Below are 24296 nucleotides of genomic sequence, written 5' to 3'. Positions count from 1 at the left end.
AACCCCCCAAACCAAAAAACAAAACCACAAACTTGGTTTTAAAAACAAATTCCTCTTCATTTTTTAATACTTTCCAATTTCTGGGTCAGAATTGATTTAAACAATTCTTTTATCATCTATATCAGTAAATCAACCCAACATAGTGCCCACATATGAGGGGCATGCTGAACTGTGAGAAAATTATAAGAAAATTTTTACTACCATTTGCATAAATGACAGCAGTTTTAGAACAAATTGGTTTAAAAAAAGCATTAACCTAGGTATTTTATATTTAATTTATATTTAATTTAGTCTTCATCACTGAGGTAAGTACTGTTATAATCCTCTTTTTTTTTTTTTTTAAAAGAAAGTGAAAGCCGGGTGTGGTGGCGTACACCTTTAATCCCAGCACTTGGGAGGCAGAGGCAGGTGGATTTCTGAGTTTGAGGCCAGCCTGGTCTACAAAATGAGTTTCAAGACAGCCAGGGCTATACAGAGAAACCCTGTCTCGAAAAAACAAAAAAAAAAAAAAAAAAAAAAAAAGTGAAACTGACAATAAATAAGCTGTCCAAAGTTATGGGGAGATGGAATGTGAACTGGACTCAGGGCGCATTCTAGCCTCTTCCAGGAGAGGTCAGCTGCTGGCTTATGCCAAATAAAAATCACTGTAAAAAAAAAAAAAAACCCAGCACCCCCTAGAAACCAGTTTCAGGAATGCCATGACATGCAATGTTAAACCCCCTTTCTGGATGGAGCCATCAATCCTTCCTGCCAGCTCTACTGAGCCAGCCCGAGGACCCGAGCCTGCTGCTTCTCCCCTTACCTGCTTGGTGTGGTTGTCTACCATGCTTGAGGAGTCATCGATAGCCAGACAAATCTGATACTGCCGTTTACTGGGCTTGGTCCTACGAAGCCAAATCCTGTCTTTTCGAAACTGACTGGCAATGTATGGAATGATCTTCCGCATGTTCAGTCGTTTCCCTGTTCGATAGTCTCCTCTGTTACAGGAACCAATGGGAGCAAAGATGAACACAGGCTCATGCCTCAGAATTTTAAGACAAAATCACATTATTAAAAACTTAATAATTAATTAAAAGCCAGGGTCAGGAAACTATTCCTGGCAAAATGATGACATCCAATGCAGACTGTAATTAGCACCTTCTGTCAGCCAGAGCACCTCAGATCTGACTGTAATAACTAAGCTTTTCCAGAATAGCTAAAACACATCTACAGAATTACAGAGTAATTTTTTCTGTATTAAATACACAAAGCCTCATATGCTTTCCCTTTTCTGTTCTCAACCACGACTCTGACCAAATCGTTGTGGTTCTGACCCTAGTTGAGTAACACGCCATAAGCACAGGAAACAGTACCACATCTGTGGCTGTTCCCACACAGCAGAATGTAAGCCACCTTCATGTAGTACTTCCTCATCTCACACACACGCGCGCGCGCGCACACACACACACACACACACACACACACACACACACACAGAGTTCCTACTTACAGCTAATGGGGGACCGTAGCAGACACAATAGTGCCCAGAGAGCAGAAACAGCAACCCAGAAGCCTCAAGCAGGGAAGACTTACCTTAGTTTGGCTGCCTGTGTAGGTTCTAGTAGGAGACGAAGCTGCTCACACAGCTGTTGTGAAAGAGATGCAGTTAAGACTAGGTAATTCTGCCACATCTCAGCTGCAGCCTTCTCCTAGGACAGCAAAATAGAAATTACTATTAGAATGCTGAAGCAGAAAAGAACTTGTACAAGCCTTCTCAGCAAAACACTTTAAAAGCTTTTCTCAGCAAGCAGCAATCCAACTAAATAAAATCCACTGCCCCCCCCCCCCAATTCCATAATATACAGTTGCAAGGGGCAGTTAACAATGGGAATTCACTCAACAGTTTGCTCCTGCCAGTTTAAGAACTGGACCTGATACTTTGCACAGCGGCATGGGAATGTGAACTCTGGGCAAAGCTCAAGTACCTGAGCGCGCTCATTAGTTTTCAAGAGGGAGAGTGACAGTGTACACAAATCCCCCTCAACAGCAGGGATCCACACACACAAAGGCTTCATACTGACTACAGCTGAGCACGAACACATGCGTGGTAGGGAGAACGGTAATAAACACAGAATATAGGCATGCATATACACCGTATATTTAGAGGTTAAATCATTAAAATACACTCCACATAGCCAGCAAGGACCTGAAGACCATTCAAGACTACAGAGCATGAACTTTTGCCTGGCTTCCTTACAAAGCCAGCTATACAAGTTAAAGGAACCAAGTATGTCTGTCTGTTTTAGTGAGACTCTAGATGTGGTGGCAGAATCAGTGCATATCCCGCTTAGGGAAAGTTCTCAGTATAGTCTCCATCAGCCTTTTACAAAGGGAACTGTGGCTAAGAACCTACTGACTTACAAAAACAGGCAAGTTATTTTGTGGAAAAGAAAAACAAACCCCAACAACTTTGACTTACTTCTTCTGCATTCCCATAGTCGTGCGCCTGCCATGTCTCCAGCTGCCTTTCCATCTCTTGTCTCAGCTCACTGATATCTTTTAAAATGGGCTAAGAAGGAAAAGCTATGTAAGTGGTGGCCCAGGTTGGAATCAATGACCTATCACTGGCTGCTGTCTGTGGCTGCAACCTTGTTGCAGTTGTACGCCTCAACTCACAGCTCAAGCAAATTTAAGGGTACAGTCAGATGATTCCATTTCTTGTTTTTGGGATCAACTGGATGAATGGAACTTTTATCACTTATAAAATATAGCCTAATTAAAAAACAAACCAAATCTCTTTTTTTGTGTGTATATGGATACACATATAGGAGACCAGAGGACAACAGACAGCCTCAGGGGTTTCTTTTCCACTTTCTGATAAGCCCCTAGCTCCACAAAGTCCAATTACCACAGAGCAAGGCTCAGTTAGTTACAAGGCTCCTCTGGTTGCTGGAGAGATGGTTAAGTAAGTGTATGTCTTACAAGTGTGACACAAATTCTAGCCTCAGAACCCAAGCAACAAAAGCCAGGCATGCTGATACACAGGGCTGAGGTAGACACAAGGATCACTGGAGCTGGCTGCTCAGCCTAAGCCTTCTTAGAAAATTGGAAAATTCTAGGACAATCAGACACCCAACTCAACAAAACAAACAAACAAAATACCACACACACAAACATACACGCACAGACACCAAAAACCAAACCAAAAACCCCACTAAAACAAACAAACGATGACACCACCACCACCACCACCACCACCACCACCACCACCACCACCACCACCACCTGCAATGAAGCCTGAACTTGTGCTCTGGCTTCCACAGGTACACTCACACAACAAACCTCACTGACCACCCTTCACCCAACCCCCCAAAAGTAAAAAATTATTATTACATAACTGTCATAAGTTGTCAATTGTACATAAGTGATAGCCTAGGTTGGAATGCCAATGCCTAAGAGCCAATGCCAAGAACTAGTGCCATCGTAATGGGTAGGTCTGGGCACAATCTGTAGTTAACAAAGGATATACCATTTGCTAAAAGACTACTGGTTACAGCCGGGTGTGGTGGCACACGCCTTTAATCCCAGCACCCGAGAGGCAGAGGCAGGCCTCTGAGTTCGAGGTCAGCCTGGTCTATAGAGTGAGTTCCAGGACAGCCAGGGCTATACAGAGAAACCCTGTCTCGGAAAAAAAAGACTATCGGTTACACTAAAAGTACTCTTAAAAATTTTGGTCAGACTTGATATTGAAATTGAGCAATTTCATAAAAGTTCTAAAGTAACTTAAAAACTAAAGGTTAACATAGCAAGCTATGAGTTCAATACTTGGAAAACTGAATCCACAAGGAATTGACGAAGCGTATGAATAGTTGAATCTCTGCTTCTTTCTGGCCTCTCATTCTCTGTCTCCTGGTGAGGTGTGGTTGTTCTTGGGTCTTGGTCTTCTTTTGTCTTAAGTGTTTGCATATCCACCTCCATCTCACTAGAGCCTATTTTCATAGGAAGACAGTTTCATTATCACGTGGTTCACCAGTGCCTGTCCTAACAAAGAGTCAACGCTCAACTCAACCAACAATTTCTTTCTGTTCCATTCCCTCACTTTCCTTACTCTAGGCTTAGACCTTAGGTAACAAAGGAATCTCTACAATTATCAAGAACGTACTATTCTGCTTTTCCCAACATATGTTAAAGAGACAGATCTGAATTTGTCAGAAACCGTTTCTCCTCGATAACTGATCTTTAAGACTCCCTTTTCTGAGATGATAGGTGAATTATTCATGTAAGGCAGATATTAGAACAGGAAAGAGAAAAGACTAGACTTGATGACAGTCCAAGAGGACAGAAAGCATACAAGTCTGCTCACTAAGGACTCACCAGAGGTTGCAGCAGTCTCTGACTGGACTGCCTCTGGCTTCAGCTGCTCTGTGTCCTCTGCTCTCATGAGCTCCTCCTCTGTATCCATGAGGATATCTTCTATTTCTTCCTCCTCCTGATCCTGTCCGGAGGCCTTTGCAGTCTGCTGCTGTTCACTACTGGCTACATCTGCCAATAGTGCACAGGGACAAAGCTTAATTTTTCTGCAGAGAAAGGTGATGCTGAACGGATTATTGTCTCTATCGCTTCCACCTTTCAAGATTCTACTTAAGCTGGTTTTCCCCTAACCAACCATGGGGCCAGACACTTGCGGGCCTAAATACCTCCTGCTGTTCTACTTACAAACCTGCTTCTAGGTCAAGATAGTATGTACCCTCACACGTAAAGAGACTGGCATTCATCTGGGTTTTTACAGAAATGACAGGGTGGAGACATGTGACTTGAAGCAGCTATTGAGAACCATGCTTGGAGTAACTCGTGAATAGAAAAACTAGATACAAAATGAGGGAGGGAAAGAAGTCTCAGCATTTTAATCTTAGACAAGTTTTACTTAAAGATCTCATTGCTCTCAGAGATCTGAGAAAATCTATAACCATGTCTCTGACAGTAATAGCTTAGAGAATACTCTTGCCAAGGCATGATCCAGTCTGTGTGTGTGTGTGTGTGTGTGTGTGTGTGTGTGTGTGTGTGTGTGTGTCTTTCTCTCCCATAACAAAGGATTTCATATACAGACTGGCCACAAACCTGCTGTGTAGTCACGGATAACCCTGACTTCTAACCTCTGGAGTACCGGCACCACAGATGCCGTACTTAGCTTTATGTAGTGGTAGGAACAAATCCAACGCTTTGTGCATGCTAGCTATTATTTTTTTTCTTTTTTAAATTATTTTATTTATATGAGTATACTGAAGCTGTCTCCAGACACACAGAAGAGGGCATCTGACCCCATTACAGATGGTTGTGAGTCACCATGGGGTTGCTGGGAATTGAACTCAGGACCTCTGAAAGAGCAGTCAGTACTCTTAACCACTGAGCCATTTCTCCAACCCTAGGCAAGCACTCTTTTTTTTTTTTTTTTTTTTAAAGATTTATTTATTGATTATATGTAAGTACACTGTAGCTGTCTTCAGACACTCCAGAAGAGGGAGTCAGATCTTGTTGGGGATGGTTGTGAGCCACCATGTGGTTGCTGGGATTTGAACTCTGGACCTTCGGAAGAGCAGTCGGGTGCTCTTACCCACTGAGCCATCTCGCCAGCCCCCCTAGGCAAGCACTCTTATCAACTGAATTAACAAGCAGAATTCAGGATCCATTCACCATCCACATCCACCACCTTCAAGTCACTCAGTGTCACAAGTTTATAGGGTGCCATATTGGAAGCTATGACACACCGCCTAATGTGAGGAAGGAACAAGCCCATGCTCCAGCCTCAGGGAGGATCTTGACCAAGTATGCGTACACTCATCAACTTCTTCTTTGGTGTTGGGAACACATAGAGACACAAAGCACTGCCATCATTTCTGTTCTGTGCTCAGAGGAACATATCATAGCAGTGTACCTCAGAAAGAGAGGAATGTAAGGACAAGCGAAGTGTGATCTCATCTTCCCCATCTGTATTATGGATGTTCACTGTTCAAGGACACTCAGCAATGTTCAATACCAAGAAACAAGGTCAACACCAGGTTTACAGCATCTAGCCAGCTGTCTATGAGGATAGAGGGCTTACCCCGAGAACCCTGAGCATTTACACTTGGCTACGGTTACCTTGCTACCAGAAACAAGTTATATGTACCTTATAAAAGTATGTATTGAGAGATAGCTAGATATTTCTTCCCCTTCTACTTTGTCTGGCAGGCACAGTCATGTGGCACAACCTCAGAGAAAAGCTTTGTGAGAAAAAGTCGTAGTATTCTTAGCACCATACCATAAGTTTGTGCATCATATGCATCACTGCCTTGTTTAACATGTTCGAACGCGTCTGCATCTTCCACCTGAGCCTGGGTTGGCTCCTGTTCAGTCTCTCTGTCTGTGCCCACAGTCCTCAGTCTCTTACGCACACGCTCATTGTAGTCACCTACGGAACGTTCATTGTCAGCCTGCCCAGGTCTCCTCTTAAAACTCTGCAGGAATTAAGGAGATCATTAGAGCCTTATTTGCAAATATGAAACCTCAAAACAACCAATGCTCATTCCCAGGAACAGCCATACAACAGTGGGATTCAATACAGCTATTAAAAGAATGGGCAATTAGACTCTGACATCATTTTTAGGATAACCCCTCTCTCCAGCTCTGACTGGCCTTGAATTTGCTCTGTAGTTAAGATAGCCTTTCAACTCCTGACCCTCCTGCTTCTGCCTTCCAAATGCTGGGATAGTAGGCATATGCCATGATGACTAGATCTAGGATATAAATAGTCAACAAAGCAAAGAAACGTATTTATCTATGTGTGGCGTTCACTTCCTCTGGAAGTCTCTTTGGAGGGTTGGGAAAACAGCGTGTAGGCTTTTAGGGGAGGGATTGGGTTGCATTTTGAGAACAGTAATTTCACAAGCATGAATATACCTATACTGTCGAGTTTGAAGAGCAATGGAAAACCTTCTGGTTGGGGTCTTTTTTCCAAGCCTGTCATTTATCAGCCAAGGCTGGAAAGGTTGCCATTTGCTGCTGTTGTTAGTGTGTGTGTGCCACACGAGCACAAATGCACATGCAGAGCTTGTGGAGGCCAGAAGAGGAATTAGGTCTCCTGGAACTGCCATATATGTAAGTACTGGGGACCAAACCAGGGTCCTCTGCAAATACCGTAAGTGCCCTAACTACTGAGACCCTCCCTCTCCAGCGCTTTCATTTGCTGGTTACAATCACTTCATTCACATATCTTTTTCGACCTGCCTTCATCTAAACCTAATCAGAGAATGACAGAAACCTGTGTATTTTTGTTGGTGTGTTGCTGGGAGGACAAACGTGCAATCAAGTTGGATTCATGGCCTTCTGCTTGGTTTGCATCCGCAGCTCCACTGCCATGTTCCTAAGAAATCCAAATCAGAAGAGGAGAGAGAGTTAAAGCCATGGCTGCCGTGTTACCCTGGTTCCAACTTCTCTCAGTGAATTAGTTCTACTCATTTCAGTGGACTGTATACCTCTATACCCTGTATGCCTGTCTGCTACAGAATCCCAGTGCTAACAAAGGCCCTGCTGGCACACAGCAGCACAACACTGACACAGTCCTGGCTTTGCTCTGATTAGTTCCTTACCTAAAGGAACTTAAGGTCTTATTCTGGCAGACAGACAGAACAGGCCAAATCATCAGCTAGCTGTGCACCTAGAGGTTGTCACTTGACTTTACTGAGGCTTATTTTTCCTCCAATATCAAATAGGAGGAAACAGAACAGCATCATCCATTTTGTAGAGTTACTACGGAAGACTGCTGAGTAAAGGGAACGCTCGGAACTTGATGGATGCTCAATGAATAGTGTTGGAAAGATATGAGAAACACAGTTCCTGCTGGTGAGGGACTGGGCTCAGAGCAGTGACAGAACATGTCAGTGATATCCTGTCTTCTCACAGCCTGAAGCGCTGCCATTAGAACACATTACCATTAGGTCCACAGCAGGGAAAAGTCAAACACCATTAGAGGTGTAGGGCTGCCAAGGAAGCCCAGATTTGACCTTTCTTTTCTTGGAAGTTTTTTGAAAAATAACACAAACCTGGTGCTCCCATAGACTTCATAGTAAGGCCATCACTCAAACAGTCTACAGCACACATTCTTACTAATGGTTTCCTAACAAGCCCACATAAAGAGGCAAACAACAATCTCTCCAGATATGGGAGATGATCCTTACACAGTAACAGAGAAATCACACTTGTTGACGAGAACATGACTCCAGACAGATAGACAGACCCATCACCTCTTTCCCCTGCTCCTTCTCTGGTGCAGCCCCAGCTAGTTCCACAGCCTGTGCACTCTGCACATTGTCCACTCCAGTCTGCCCACAGGTGGCATGCTCCTTTCTCTCTGTGGCCTCTGGCACTTGCTCTTCAGCATCAGACTGCTCCCCTTCCTCCTCTTCCTCCTTCTGCATAGAACAAACAAACATGCTGTGAGGGATGAACACAAAGGTGCCTAGCAGGAAGAAGGTGCCCACGCCACTCATTGACAAGGGGTGAAGGGGGTTGAAGAGGGACTCTGCATGGAGCAGACTAACGGTTAGGAGAGGGTTTTCAAGTAAAACATAAAACTCTGTAGTAGTAAAGAAATATCTTACAAAAGATTCTGCTGGCATGAAGTATTTTTCTTATTGTTTTTAATACAAGAAAAGCTCTACACCCCGTAATACCTGGGGCTGAAGACCTTGGTCAACAGGGTTGACACCACTTTCTCCACCTCCATCAGTGGTGGCCTTGTCTTCCTCCTTCTCCCCCTTCTCCTCCTCCTCCTCCGCCTCCTCCTCCAGGGAATGCTCTTCTGCATGGCTGGATGTATCTCTGTCTTGATCATCAGCTCCTGTATCCATATCCATATTCTCCTTGTCTTCACTGGGGCCTTCCTCAGGCTCATGTGGACTTTCACCTTCATCCTGACCAGCTCCGGGCTCTTCAATTTCATGGTCTGTTTCTTCCATATCTACCGTTTTTTCTTTGATCTCCAAAGGATTCTCTTCTGATCAAAACAATTTTTAAAACTCTTGATTTCTTAGTCTGGAAGGTGCTATATAAGCATTATTTTTTTTAAAAAAGATTTATTTATTATTATATCTAAGTGCACTGTAGCCGTCTTCAGACACACCAGAAGAGGGCATAGATCTCATTACGGATGGTTGTGAGCCACCATGTGGTTGCTGGGATTTGAACTCAGGACCTTTGGAAGAGCAGATGGTGCTCTTAACCACTGAGCCATCTCTCCAGCCCTACATAAATATTTTATTCAGGCATGCATGTGGTACAGGGACAGATGCAGCCAGATACACATGGATGCTCAGGTTCTCATGCTTACAGAACAAGCACTCCAGTGACTGAGTTATCTTCACTAGGCTCCAAATTTTACTTATAGAAGAGTATCCCTATACTTTGGACATTTCAGAAAGCTATTAGCCAGTAACGTAATTATTCTTTGGTTCATACATACTAATCTAAATGAGCCTAAACAAAATGGTATTTTAAGAAAGATAACATATATACTCTTAGCATTTTTTTTTTAAAGATTTATTTATTATATGTGAGTACACTGTAGCTGTCTTCAGACACTCCGGAAGAGTGGTGTTAGATCTTACAGATGGTTGTGAGCCACCATGTGGTTACTGGGATTTGAACTCAGGACCTTCAGAAGAGCAGTCGGTGCTCTTAACCACTGAGCCATCTCACCAACCTCCCCCCCTTTTTTTTTACTCTTAGCATTTTTAATCTTAAATTTTATGCATGCTTGGTTGCTGAAACTATGATTAAAGTCAGACTCCAAAATTAAGATTATTATATAAATGGTCTTAGATAATTTTTTGTAACTTATTTGTCTCAACATATATCTAAAAATTATACATAATTAAAATCAGCTTTCATAAGTATGTAACTCAGTCAAATCATGAAGCTATCTATCTAGCATCTTCCTGTGAGGTTGATCAGCCTCAGGCTCTTCAATTAGAGTTTGCTATTATCCATAGAGGAATCCCTAGGGATGAAATGGGTAGCAGAGGCTCTAGGTTACTGTCACAGTATGTGTGACTTTCTTGGGATTCTTTGCTCTCATTCTCCATTATCATGACTAGCCATTATTTCTCTAGAAGAGCTGTGTGAGAGCCCTGACAGTCAAGACTGACTGGTGCCCACATTAGCCCGCTAGGTGGGAACATGGTATGGCTTTGGAGAAAGAGGTATACATAATTAAACATCACCAATCCTTGGCCAGCAAACTGCAGGATGGGAAGTGACAACAGAAGAGAGGTATGCTGGCCTACGTGTTGGAGGTTTACTCAAACTGGAATGGATCTAGCAAAGCGGTACCTCTGGCTTTGTCATGTCATTGGCCATGAAGAAATCACTACTGCCCATTGCCAATGACCTCTAGCTATGGGCATCTGGAAAGACATACCTTCTGCTTCCTCATTGTCTGTGTCCTCACCACCACTTTTGTCCTCACTGTCAAGTTTCAAGTCATCTGGAAGGTCCAAGGCCTCAGGTTCTGGAAGCTTTTCTTGATTGCCATGATAAGGGTCTACCTCATTCTCATCATATTCCCTCTTTGGGATAACAACGAGAGAACAGGGGAACAAAAATGTTATAAAACCAAAGGCTATGATTTCTTTAATATTACGATCTCATTTTAGTGACTTAATAGTATTTTTCAGTCTTTCATGTTAGAACTTCAAATTTTATTTTCTGTATAGACTTTCAGGGTAATAGGCCCTTTATTACTTAATGTTAAAACCCAAAACTTATGAAAAGAAATATAAAGGACCACAGATCTTAGCTTCTAAGACATAGTGAAGCCAAACAGCACATTAGCAGAAACCAACAGTTAAGATACATTAATTACACGTTGTGAGGCCACTCCCCAACTGTGGTTGGATGGGAACTCATTACCCTCCTGCCTCAGCATCTTGAATGCTAAGATTACAACAGCTCATTCTACCATGCCTGGCTTTGACGCACTCTTCTAGGAACTACATGAAAGGAACTGACGTATTTGTCAGAAGGAGAAACAAGTGTCTTAAGACACTCAGAGGACTGTGGCCTTCGTCAGGACACCTCCTGACATGCGGTTCATTACCTCATCAATTTGTTCATTACCTCATCAATTTGTTCATTAATTTTCTCTTGGCCCTGTTCAACATCTTCAGGTTCTGAGTCTTCCTTCTCATCTTGATGTTTTTTATTTTTGTTCAAATTTCCAGCATCCAAGCTGTCATCTTTAGCAACAAGTTCAGAATCTTCCTAAATGAATCAAGAAATAAAGAAAATTCATCCAGGAGCTAGTTTTCTAGCCCTCAGGTACAGAAGGCTTCTGCTGACAGGCCCAAGTGGTACAGGGCAGACAGGTGCTACTATTTCTGATGTGGCGGTCACCACCTCGGTCTGTCCCAAGAGCAGCAGGGACAGACACCACTCTCTACTTCCGCATGCCTGTCTTTCCTGCCAGTCTCAGCCAGAGCCGGGGATGCGGCTGCATGGGCAGAATAGGCTTGGCATGGATGTTCCCTCCTCCACAACACAGCAACTCACGGGAGCACTTAGGTCACGCTGCTGTACGCTCTTCAATATGAGGGAAGAGAGAAAGCAGAGAGAAGAGAAGAAAACAAAGACAAGGAAACATAGGAGACAGCGGCCTGAAGGAACAGCTCCTCAATCAAGGCCTGGGAACTCAGATCGGGGCTCTTAATTACCTCATCCACCCCTGGTCCTGTCTCTTCAGCTCTACCGTCACCGTCTTCATCTTCTTCCTCATCATCTCCCCAAAGCCTCTCATCTAGTTTGTCAGCTTCCTCGCCATTGAGATTGCCCATCTGCTTATCCAGGTCTCCATCCTCACTGTCAGACTTCTCATCATCCTCTTCTGAAAGGGAGCAAGCTACACTTAGTTAGGCAGACACCCACCAATCCAGGCCTGCATGTGTGAAGGCAAAGACTCTTCCCAGAAAGTGTCATCAGGATCCAGGCCTGTTTCTACAGAACACTGTGGGCAGATGCCAAGGATTTCTTCCAGGCTTTGCAAATCATTTGAAGGGAAAGGACTTGCAGGTGTGACTAAGCTGGGGAGACACTAGCACCACACTTGGCTCAGTTGCAACTCAGATCTATGAAGTGACAAGACGACTGTATTCCTCAGTCTTTTCTCAAATACTTCACTATGCATCAGATGTAAATTAATGCAAACCTTCTTTCCTTCACCTTTAGTCTTATGCTTCACTGGCAAAAAAAAAAATCTATACATTTCTTATACTGTAAATTAGCACTCATTTATGTAAGACCTTTGCTTAAAACACTGTATTTCAAGTTAAAAGTTTTTGTTTTGCCAGTAACTAGAGTAAGTGCTGAATTATAGCACAACACGCCGGAGTGCTATAAAAATAATGCTGTCATATGCTTATAATGAGGCATGTGAACTACGGAACTGAGTATGGTCTATATGGGTGCCTGTATGCCACAGATTTGTTTTGTTCTTACAGTTTAGTAAGAAATATATATATTTTTTACTTTATTACTTGTGTGTAGGTGTGGTGAGGAAACCACGGGTGTCAGTTTGTTTTTCCCTTCCCGAGGCAGGGTCTATTTTTTGTACTGCATAAGTCTAGTTGGCCTGGCAGCTTCTGGAGTCTGTGGCTAGGACAGCTGGGGTTCTCGATGCTCATTTGAACCCAGGTCTTCCTGCTTCCAAGGCAGGTACTTTACTCACAGCTTTCCCCGCTCCATGATGGTTTTGCAATTAAGGAAAAATTCATAAAATAAGCCAACCATTAAAAAAAAAAAAACAAAAAAAAAAACAAACCTCTACAAACAAACATGAAGCCAAGCTGTCAGTGGTCATCTTTTGGGTTTCTATGCAGACCACTGAGCCACTTCATCCAACAAAATCAAGGCTGTGGCTCACTCAAAGGAGACCCACTGAACTCGTCAATCACTGCCCTAGAAACGACAGTCACGGTGGGCACACACGGTGGCCGCTCAGTGAGCAAGCAGCTTGGTGCACATAACACAACAGCTCCTTACTGAGGCCCTACAAGTTTCTGTACAATATTTAGTATCTAGAAAGCAGAATGAGATGACAATGTTGGACCTTGTTCAAGCTCGCCATCATGCATTTTCCCATCAAAGTCTTCTGACATCTCAATGGCGTTATCCTCGCCTTTAGTATCAGGTTTTGAGTCAAGGTCTTCCTCGTCCTTCTCTTGACCCTTCTGAAATGTATCTTCTACCTTTGGGAAAAGATGTGAGAGCACAGGTGAACACTGCTTCGTCTATGCTTCAATTATATAAGATGACCACATGCAGTAATTTATGAAGGTTTGCTTCACATTTCTGGAGTAAATTTATTTTATTTTTTTGATTTTCTGATCAGAAAATATAGAATTTTATTTGGCTTTTTTCATGAGAATTGTAAAAACACTACCACCATCATAAAACAACCAACCAACCAAAACTTCAAATTAGCATTTCAGAGATATGTGTAAAGAATATGGAATTCGCTGGGCAGTGGTGGCGCACACCTTTAATTCCAGCACTTGGGAGGCAGAGGCAGGGGGATTTCTGAGTTTGAGGCCAGCCTGGCCTACAAAATGAGTTCCAGGATAGCCAGGGCTATACAGAGAAACCCTGTCTCGAAAAAAAAAAGAAAGAAAAAAAAAAAAAGGAATTCTTGCCAGGAGAGATGATGTATGTCTTTAATCACAGCACTTTCCAAGACAGAGTTACATAGGGAACTGTACTGAGTTTGAAGCTAGCCTGGTCTATAAAGTAAGAATCCAGTCCAGCCAAGGCTACAATAAAGAAACTTTGTTGCAAAAAGAAAAACAAAAACAAACAAACAAACATACATCCAACAAGGTGTGGTAGTATGCACCCATTATCACAGAACTCAGGACGATTTCTAATTAGAGGTTGGCCTGGGCTACCTCAGAGCATGCTAACTCAGCACTCCCCCACATAGCAGTCTTACTATCTTTCTTACTATCTTGAATCTTTTCCCTTTGTTTTTTGTCACTTTGATCATGAGAACAACAGTGCACTTGGGGAGAGAGATGGCCTAACAGGTAAAGAGAACTGGCTGCTTCCTAGAGAACCTGGGTTTGATTGCCAGTTCTAAAATGACAGCTTACAACTGAGGGCACTGTGCACAGACATATGAGACAAAACTTCCATATATATAAAGAAAAAAAATCTTTAAAAATATCTACATAAGCCAAAATTTAGTGAATCTTAGTAATATTTTATCTACTTTATGTTTGTAATGGACTGTACTTTTCTATTTTCCCATAATTTAAAATCTTAAATTATTTTAATTTAGAGAAATACTCTATGACTGTGTATACTAGAGAAATATAGAAAATTTGAAATAATAAAAAGTATAAAATTAACACATAAACACCAGCATCATTTTTAAAAATTTCTTTCTAGTTTTCCCTTCCAAGAAAAATAAACTTCGATTGGTATTAACTTTTTGTTTGTTTATAGACAGGTACACAGACCAAAAAACACTCCACAATTTGTCTCCTGACTTATTATATGTGTATGCCTTATCCCATTCCTGCACAAAATAATGTAAACTTAAACAAAACAAAATCAAACAATTATCATATCAAAATACTCTTCAGAAATCATCAGCAAGTCCCCATTTAAAATCAAACTGGAGGGGGCTGGTGAGATGGCTCAGCGGTTAAGAGCACCGACTGCTCTTCCAAAGGTCTTGAGCTCAAATCCCAGCAACCACATGTTAGCTCACAACCATCCATAACAAGATCTGATGCCCTCTTCTGGAGTGACTTAAGACAGCTACAGTGTACTCACATATAATAAAATAAAATAAATAAATCTTTAAAAAAAAAAAAAAATCAAACTGGAAAGGTCAATCCTTCCAAGACTATTATCGTAACAAATGGCTGAGCTGCAAAGGTCCTGGAGTTAGGTTTTAATCTAAAGACCTACACAGATCAGTATGATGCTGTTGGCGTACTAACAAGTTTGATTAAACACTCAAGAGTCAGCTTACATAAGCTGTGCGAACGTACCTGTTCCTCATTTTCTATCCGGTCACTCACATCCTTCATGCCCTCGCCATCTCCGATCCCACCTCCCTCGTAGTCATGGAACTGCGTTGCTCCCTCTCCTGCGGAATCTTCCATCAATTCTTTAGGTAAACAAAACCCCTTGGGGGAAAGAGTTAGCAAATGTTATAATCTGGCTGGAAATGCAGCAGATTTTTGACATTCTTTTCCCTCTCAGAACTGGCAGGGATCATGCAGTTTCACAGTTTTGAGATTTTAAGTAAGACTCTAACTTTGTAGACATCTGGTACACAGTTATGCTACATTGCCAAGACAAAAACCTGAATGAAATATAGCATCAGGATAGGTAGAATGGTTACTCTGGAGAGGGCTGAGCACATCTATGAACAGAGACAGGCTCAGTCACAGTCACAAGTAACAAAACTGATTCCTCTGGAAAGAAGCTTGAAAACAAACACTGAGAGTAACGCCTCTTAATAAGAAATTGTATTTAACAGAAAACATGCTATCGGTCAGGCCAAGGATAAAAATGTACTAAAAACTGAAGTTACTAATTATCAGAGGAGAGGCCCAAGAACACCACCACCATGACTGTGCTACAATGAAGCCACTTCCTAGAAACTCAGTGCTTAAAAAAATATTTATTTGCTTATTTTATGGATATGAATTCACTGTAGCTGTCTTTATTCACATCAGAATTGGGCATTGGAACCCATTACAGACGGTTGCGAGCTACCATGTGGTTGCTGAGAATTGAACTCTGGAAGACCTCTGGAAGAGTAGCCAGTGCTCTTAACAGCTGATCTATTTCTCCAGCACCTAAACTCAGTGCTTTCATTAAAATCTAAACCTACTACTGAAGTCCTGTGTCACATCCACACCAAAGGTCAGCACCATTCAGAAAGGCTGGATGATTCAGACACTCGGCACTCACTTTCTTTTTTTTTTTTTTTTTAAAGATTTATTTATTATATGCGAGGACACTGTAGCTGTCTTCAGATGTACCAGATGAGGGCATCCGATCTCATTACAGATGGTAGTGAGCCACCATGTGGTTGCTGGGATTTGAACTCAGGACGTCCGGAAGAGCAGTTGGTGCTCTTAACCGCTGAGCCATCTCTCCAGCTCCCGGCACTCACTTTCAAGGTGTGTACAGTTTTAGAAAGCTAGCTGGAAATGCTTAAGTATTTTCCTACTTAACTACACTATCATTATTTTCTAACATTCATTTATTTCTGTGTGTGTGTGTGTGTGTGTGTGTGTATGAAGGTAGTTGTGTATATGTCATGATGCATGAGTGGGGAAATGTGAGTTGGTTTCCCTCTTCAACCACATGGGTTTCAAGACTTAAAATTAGGCTGTCAGGCTTGGTGGCAAGTCCTTTCACCTGTCAGACTTGTTATTTTAAGAGGTGTTCAGCTATAGGCAGATGAATGTGTCCACATAGGAGTGGGATTCCCTTTGCAGAACACACCACTAGGTAGCTCTAATGTGGACAGCCACCATGCTGCCATGCCACTATGGAGCTCAGGCCAAGGCCCGTTAGCAGACACAGAGACGGCACCTCTACCACTGTACCTTATGTTTTCGTTATCCTTTGCACAGTTTTCTTCAAGAAGTATCAAGAAAGAAGATGGGCAAACCTGAAGACCAAGCCATCACTCAAAAGACACACACACTTATCTTCTGGATCTGAGACCTCGGGATAGCTTCCCACTCTCTAAGTTTAGGACTTTAGAGACTAAAAATGTTTAAGTGTTTACAAGTCCAGACTCCTATTCTGTTTTCTACGTCATTTATATTGTACTTAGTTGAAAAAGATCTCAGAATACTAAGGAAGAAATCAAAGAAAACCTTTTAAAGTCATGTGATGGTGTTGCTTGTAAAAATATCAGAAGTAGAGTCTGGGACTCAAGTTGGGACAGTGTCCAACTTGAGTCCAAGATCTGTACTTTCTACACTGCACCACGTCTGCTAGAGTTCACCAACTCTGAAGCAAAGGCGGGTCCACAAGCTACAGGCATGCTGCTTTCCACAGCAGCATATGTACCTTAATGAAAGAACAACTTTTTCCTCTTTAGCACCAGCAGCCCTTTTATCATTTAATCATAATCTGAGAGTTCAAGAAGACAGGGAGAAAGGCTAATTTAAGAGAAGGCAGCAGCCTTTAGATTGTCCCTTTGGTCAAGATGGGATTTGCTAGCTTTAAGATCTTACTGGAAACCTGTTTGGCAATCAGGTTCTAGAACAAGCCCTAAACCCACAAGGGACAGAGCACCTGCTGCTATTTCTGAGTCTATCATAAAAGCCCAGCAAGCCCTGGAAGAAGTGAAATGTCTGTGTGCGGTTCCATGGCATTCCACACTGACAGTCCTTACCTTCTGGGAGAGCTCTGTAAAGGTCTGGGCAAGCACAGAGAGCAGCTTTGCCGTGCTCCGGTGAGTGGCCAGCGATACGGTCAGGAAGAAGAGGACAAGGTCTGAGAAGCCACACAGGATGGGTATCAGGCGCACTAGCAAGCCACAGGACTGGCTGAAGACCTGAGACAAACAAATGCCAATCACTGTGCTTAAGAGGCCCTCCCTTTGGAGAGACGAGATGCTTTAGAACTAGATCTGCTACCGCTGCCACCGCCACGGCCACCACCACCTCTTCTGAGGCTGTATGTTACTGTGTAGCTCAGGCTGTCCTGAAGCTCACCAAGGAGCTCTGGTTGGCCTTAGACTAATGGTGATTCTCTTGCTTCAGCCTCCCAAGTCTGAACTATGATATCTTGCATTATTACTATTACTCTTAACTGCTTAGCTATCTCTTCAGTCTACCATTTTTTTAAAAAAAGAACTATTTATAAGTAAATTCTACCAATATACCAAAGTTGGGACTAGATGCAATGAAATAAAATGAGCCGCTTCTCTGGGCTAGTCAGTGTGACTACCGCTTCTTACTGATAGAGCTCACACCCAGGAGCATGGGATGGGGTGCGAACTGAGTCCAACACAGTAGGTGTTCTGGATGGCCAGCTCTTTTGCACCTATCGAGAGCAAATGTTCTGTCTTTTCAGAGCTTATCAATGACTAAAGCAAATCCAGTGAGCTAGCAGGCACTGGGTCTGCTAGGGGGTCCCCTCTCCTCACTTGGAGTGAGGTGAAGGACATTCTGCCAAGAACCTCTGGTTACCTTGTGCTTGGTTGTGTTGCCATCCTCACTGCAGGACTTGAGCCTCTCCAACAGCTCGGAGACAGAAGAAATGATTTTCTGGACGTGTAAAGTGCTCACACTCGCCCAGAAGTCGTCCTCTAAGAGCTTTGTTAGATGTCCTGGCTGCAGGCTCTTAAAACTTGCCTCTTCTTCTTTTCCCCCTAAACACACAAGCAGCAAAACTAACTTCTCAGATCTCTCCTCATGCAGCCTGTATCTAACTCTGTCTTTAGTTAGCCAGAGCCTAACTTAATTATAAAAGTTAGAACTACTGAGGTTATTTCTGCACAACTTTCAGACATACCATCCTCTTCTTGCAGTCTCTTGTCAACAGCACTGTCTTCTGCTTTCTTATTGTTTCTTTCTGCCAAGTTCTGGATGGTGCAGAGAATGGCCCGGATGGCAGTTTCTACTTGCTCTGAAAAGTCTTCAACAAAGCTTTCTTCCACCATCTGGTTTCCTAGTAAACAACATGGTACATAGCCAAGCCTAGCTCTCACTCCCTGTAATGTCTCTGGATCATGAGTAATACTCATGTGTTACTTTCCAAATGGCTGTTTAAGGAAAGTGTTCTATTATTTGCTATCCACTATGTCAATCTGTGCTGGATCCAAGGACAAAACCAGCAGCTTCCTTGCCTGCATAAACCTAAGAGCTTATCATTTTATATCACTGTTACCAAAAAAAAAAAAAAAAAAAAAGGTTTTTTAAAAAAAGCAACAATAGTTATGATGGAGTGTACAAACACCCGGTTTATTTCACATATTGGCCTTAGGCATTTGAGCTCAAGGAAAACTGCAATGGACGAGTGAGCCTCCGCTCCTCCAAGGAAGGCACAAACCTCCAACAGAGAGACCTGCACTTGATATCCCATCGCCTTAATTCTAAGTTCTCACCCTCTTGCTTGTGTGCAACGAACAGACGTGCTTTCCAGGCAGTGAAGTCATCGATGGCTTTGCTGACTTCTCCTCTTAGATAGTCCAGGCTTTCAACTAAGGCCATTCGTGAATCTGTTTGTTCAACCTCTATCCCTGGAAGAATGAACAAGGACGCTAGGCCTTGCAAATGAGCTGACACTTGGGACAGGCAATTCAGCCCAGAAGAGCAAACTTCAAAATCTTCCCTGCAACAGAAATATCACAATGTTGAAAGCCACACCTATTCCCCTCTCCCTCTAACAGCAGCAAACATGCTATGTCTCAAAGTTTACAGTTAGATATATGTCAAAGCACAATATGGGTTTGCTGAGTGACAGGATCAAGCACTATTCTTTTCATGATTCTAGTATAAGATATAAGTCTGTGCAAGCAAGAAATGGTCAAGACAGACACACTTACCATGTATGAAAGAGGGTCTCACAAGACTGCTGCCTAATTTTGTCAACACCAGCCTTCATAGTTTTAATAGTTTTCAGCATCTCTGTCAACCCTGCAGTTGATTGTTGCCAAAGCTGATCCTGTCTCCTCATCCGGCAAGCAGAAGGCAGCTGACTTGTAGGTACTGGGGATGGGTAGCTCAGATCAGAGGAAAGTAAGTCTGGCATTACTCCAGCTATTGTCTCTTTAAAATCAATGTTTTCCAGATGAGAGGCAGAAGGGTGTTCCTGAACTTGGGCATCTCTGTGGCCTACAGTTGGCTCTGCACTGGGACAGCACTGGAAGAGCCAGGAGAACTGCTCCAGGAGGATCTGGCTCTGCATGGCCAGGTGCTGCAGTCGCTCTGTCCACTGCTGCACACTGTCCTGAGGCGGGAAGGCCACGGGATAGACAGGGGGCCCAGTCAGCCTGCTGTGAATTTCTTGTACACAGCTGAGGAGGTTCCTGTGCAGGAAAGACAATGGCATCTTCACTCATGCACTAGGGTGTTTGAACAAGTTCAGTTTTTCATGAAACTAAGAAGTGTGCCAAGGTTAAGAACATGAGCACGCATGCACACACCCACCCACCCACGCAGGCCAGAGTTCCCTCTTTGCAGAGGTTAAGAAAACAGGTAGAAAAAACTCTGTATTAAAATGCCTTGCTTGTTAAACTAAACACATTCTTCAGTCTTTCAGAAATGGTCTCAAAACTTATGCCGTTATCAGCAGAAGCCTCCAGCCCTCTGCCAGACAGCAAGCAGTCACAGCACTGCAGTGACCTCAACTCTTACTACCTTGCAAATGTACTTCTCTGCTAAATGAACCCCAATGAGCTGAGCAGAAATAGAAGCCAAACTGAATACAAGCCAAGAATCTACTCAACAGATGCTAACAGCCTTCCTAACTCTCCCCCATCTCTTAACTATCTCTCTCTACTGAGGAGCAAACTGCTCTGGGGAAATCTAAAAGTCTGACAGAAGCCGACTCAACTCCAGTCCCAAAGTTCAGGGAGCGCCCCCAACCAAGAACACAGCCCTGACTACCAGCCTATGACAGTAAAGTTCTTGTTTCAGACTCACTTTACACAACTCTTTTTATTGTTTTGGCCTAGCCCTGAACTCAGTCCACAGACTGTTTTTGCCAGTAATGCCAAAGGCCTGCCATCAAAAGGAAGCAATGGGGCCAAAAGAAACTCTAGCTGCCTTTTTGGGCTCAAATTCACTTAATGGAGTGGAAGGTATCCATCTCGGCATGTCAAGCAACTCTGAGCTGATCAGCACAGATCTCCCTAATTGCTGCAACCAAACCTCCTTGCCAGAGCATACCTGAGGATGATCCACTGCTCAGTCAGTGTGGTCAGAGAGTGACGCTGTCGGATGAGCAGCTTCATCAAGTGGGCTGAGAACCCTTTGCATCTCTCAATGGTACCCATGCTGACTTCCTGGCAGGAAGAAGAGAAAGCGCATGCTGAAGGCATTGGGGACAGCCCCTGCCCTCCTGACACACGCACCAGAAGCTCCACCAGGAAACTATTTCTTTAGAAAACAAAATAAAAATTATTTTATGTGTTTAAGTGTTTTGCTGCATGTATGTACGTACATCACATACGTGTCTGGTGCCCTTGAGAAACTGGAGCTACAGACAGTAAGGAGGCAGCTCTGGGAACTGAACCTGGGTTGTTTGCAAGTTCAGCAACTGCTCATAACCACTGAACCATCTCTCCAGGCCCAAAAGCTATTTCTTGAAACAGAGGTTATTATCATATCCAGTGAGGGTGAGCGGCAGTGTGTGCATGCTCTCAGGCTCTGGCGCTCAGACTAGCTTTTGGAGATCACTGACATCCATGAGGAAGAACGAGGTACAAGACCAAAACAATGGACATGGATGGTCTGGTTCTCAACTCACAAGAGTAAAGTGAGCCTCTTAGCAAATGCAATGGAACGTCTAAGATGTTCTAGGATCCACACTGACTCATACTGACTTCGCCTTAACAAGTCTGTCAGTGCCTGGTAAGGACGATGCATGGATGAACACACAGATGCTTTCCCCAGCCCATGCCGGTCTACCTTGACAGGAGTTGCTAGTGCTGCAGTAAGCCTGGTGTGCCGTGCAAGAGAGCGATAAAAGTACTTCTGGCACCCATCCCACAAAGATGAAATTTCTGTGAGGAGCCTAGGAAAGAAATCAGGCAACTTATTGTATTAAAACCACAACAACTACCCTCTGAAGACCCCAAGGTCTCAAGATTTCTGAGAATATTTAGGTGTAACCCAGAATCAACCACTGAAATTGGTCTATCTGAGCGGGATACTTAGCATTGGAAGCATTACCAGTATATAAGCAGTAGCAATGGTCTGTTTTCTCCAGTGAACCCTTTATAAATTAATTTAGTGGTGGAAGGTATAGCTTATAACACTCATGTGAACAGGGGCTAATTGTGGTGTAAACGAGGAACATGCATGCACAAAATGGCAAAAGGCACAGACAGCTTAACACAGGGCCACACAGGTGCTAAGCTGATAAAAGTAAACAGGAAAGCATGTGTCTTTTTAGACGGCACAACCCAATCCCAGCCTCACGGAGCCCAAATGAAAACACAAGCCCATTTGGCAAGTTGTCCTCAAAAACTAGAAATGTGCTATGTAATTTCCCCATTTTTTTTTTTTTTAGATTTATTTATTTATTATATGTAAGTACACTGTAGCTGTCTTCAGACACTCCAGAAGAGGGAGTCAGATCTTGTTACGGATGGTTGTGAGCCACCATGTGGTTGCTGGGATTTGAACTCCTGACCTTTGGAAGAGCAGTCGGGTGCTCTTACCCACTGAGCCATCTCACCAGCCCGTAATTTCCCCATTTACAATGCTGTTTTGACTCAAATTTAAAATCCCACAAAGTAATGAGCATTACAACAAATCCTAGATCAGAGTAAAGGCAGCGCTCTGTCTCACAGGTAATCAATTCTCAAATTGAGGGTTGTTTTTTTAATAGAACTTACACATATGAGAGACAGCAAAGAAATATGGGCATAAAAAGATTCCCAGTGGTGGGGCACACATTTAATCCCATCACTTGGGAGACAGAGAGCCTGGTCTACAGAATAAGAGCCAGGATAAACCAGAGCTACAGAGAGAATTTCTGTCTTGAAAAACTGAGAGAGAGAGTGAGAGATCCAGAGATTGATTCCCAGCTGTAAGTTCAAGTCAAGTAAGCAGAGCTCAGGGAGCCAAAGGAGCAGAGCAAGAAGGCACAGGGGAAGTTGCTAGTCAGCAGTGAAGAACATACACTTAGCACCACGAACCAACAGAGCAGGGTAGCAAACACGGGAAAGAAAGGTAGAAGAAAACGAATATTTAGTATATTAAGTGCCAGCCAGATCTTTTTGTAATCTCTAATTCTTTTGTAAGTTTAGCGACTTCCTCAATGTACAATTCAAAAGCCAACCAACCTAGAATCGGCCTCCCGAGTGCTGCTGACTATGGACAATGCGCTCCGGAGATCTAACGGGTGAAGGTGGAGTAACTCCTGAGGACTTTTTGAACGGGCCCAGGCAAGACCTTTTCGATATGATAGACCTGAAATCAACAGCATTCATTAAAGCAAAGAAAAAGCTATGCCCCAACACCCTTCCTAGTCAAAGTAAAGTTTGTGACATATAGCTCCAGAAACCTGTCAGAAATACGGGCTTAGGTAGCTAGGGAAGACAGTTCACGCCTATACTAAACACTCGGGAGGTCAAGAAGGGTCTTGAGTGTGAGGCCAGCCTGAACTATGCAGCAATGAAGAAATGCACCAACTATATATAGCAGGGTCAGTCCCTGAATCTCAACATGATTCAAAGTGACCCTGATGTGGTTCTATGATAGCAGGACTCAATACTGCTGAAAGCAGAGAGTATCAATTCTGAGATACCTCACCACAAATCCTGAAAAGTTCTTTGTAGTTTGCTGTACAGTCAGTAGCTCACTGTAGGATTTTCCTACATGTGTCTGCAGTCTTAGAATGACATTTCACAACCCTAGTACTCTGCCACAAGCCACTTATGCTACCAAGATGGAGATACTGGCTTAGTGGCTATAGCACGTGCTACCCCTCCCGATGTCTCTCAGTTTGGTTTCTAGCACTCTCTATAGCAGTCCACACTGCCTGTAACTCCAATTCTAGGGGAAGAGACTTTCATTCCCGGCTTCCATGAGCACCCTCACATATCACATGTGAACATACACGTATTAAAACTTAGAAAAAAAATTTAATTGTATTTTATAGTGTTTCGGGAGCAACCCTTACCAATGTTGGCCAGGTGCTTAAAGAGGTCTGATAAAGCGCGGTGTTTCTGCAGGAGTATGTGTTTGGCTTCTGAGTGCTGCTTCTCTTTCTCAGCAGAGGGATCCACCTTTAAGCTCTGCAGCTCACTTACAGATGAAATCACGCCACCTATAGGGAAAAAAATAAAATCCAAAGGCCTTCCTGCTGCGTGCACATTGCTCCATGCTGTTGTTCACTTGAACAGTCCCTCCTATCTGACCAAGTTCCATGAACTGTGCTTGAGCTACACTTGTAAAATGCATGGAAATGGGAAAGGGAAGTATCTCTTAGCTTCATGAGCTTTTCAAAATAAACCAAACCTAACAAAAACCTACTGAATGAGTACCAGCCGTGTGGTTTATTATATATAGCATGAA

At 43.1% G+C, this 24296-nt stretch overlaps 1 protein-coding gene across 2 annotated transcripts in view; it reads right to left on the bottom strand.

Moving 5' to 3' along the window:
- Mdn1 (midasin AAA ATPase 1) overlaps positions 1 to 24296 on the bottom strand; it is a 118104-nt gene that overhangs the window by 5588 nt on the left and 88220 nt on the right. The window contains exons 75-97 of one of the 2 annotated variants that reach the window (XM_006537476.3): positions 23902 to 24048; positions 23063 to 23189; positions 21681 to 21786; positions 20940 to 21055; positions 19595 to 20077; positions 19154 to 19380; positions 18562 to 18717; positions 18237 to 18418; positions 17438 to 17599; positions 15063 to 15200; positions 13115 to 13253; positions 11724 to 11893; positions 11131 to 11274; positions 10433 to 10580; positions 8688 to 9010; positions 8259 to 8426; positions 7277 to 7378; positions 6278 to 6473; positions 4354 to 4521; positions 3805 to 3968; positions 2459 to 2548; positions 1573 to 1688; positions 803 to 977 (exon numbers count right to left, since the gene is read on the bottom strand). In XM_006537476.3, the coding sequence (XP_006537539.1) occupies positions 803 to 977; positions 1573 to 1688; positions 2459 to 2548; positions 3805 to 3968; positions 4354 to 4521; positions 6278 to 6473; positions 7277 to 7378; positions 8259 to 8426; positions 8688 to 9010; positions 10433 to 10580; positions 11131 to 11274; positions 11724 to 11893; positions 13115 to 13253; positions 15063 to 15200; positions 17438 to 17599; positions 18237 to 18418; positions 18562 to 18717; positions 19154 to 19380; positions 19595 to 20077; positions 20940 to 21055; positions 21681 to 21786; positions 23063 to 23189; positions 23902 to 24048 (3947 nt within the window). The remainder of the gene's footprint in view (positions 1 to 802; positions 978 to 1572; positions 1689 to 2458; positions 2549 to 3804; positions 3969 to 4353; positions 4522 to 6277; positions 6474 to 7276; positions 7379 to 8258; positions 8427 to 8687; positions 9011 to 10432; positions 10581 to 11130; positions 11275 to 11723; positions 11894 to 13114; positions 13254 to 15062; positions 15201 to 17437; positions 17600 to 18236; positions 18419 to 18561; positions 18718 to 19153; positions 19381 to 19594; positions 20078 to 20939; positions 21056 to 21680; positions 21787 to 23062; positions 23190 to 23901; positions 24049 to 24296) is intronic. The other variant, NM_001081392.1, reaches the window with a different exon arrangement.

This window comes from Mus musculus, chromosome 4 (genome assembly GCF_000001635.26).
Source record: "Mus musculus strain C57BL/6J chromosome 4, GRCm38.p6 C57BL/6J".
Lineage (NCBI taxonomy): Eukaryota > Metazoa > Chordata > Mammalia > Rodentia > Muridae > Mus > Mus musculus.
Note: the sequence above shows the minus strand (reverse complement) of the source record. Positions and strands in the feature narration are given on the sequence as shown.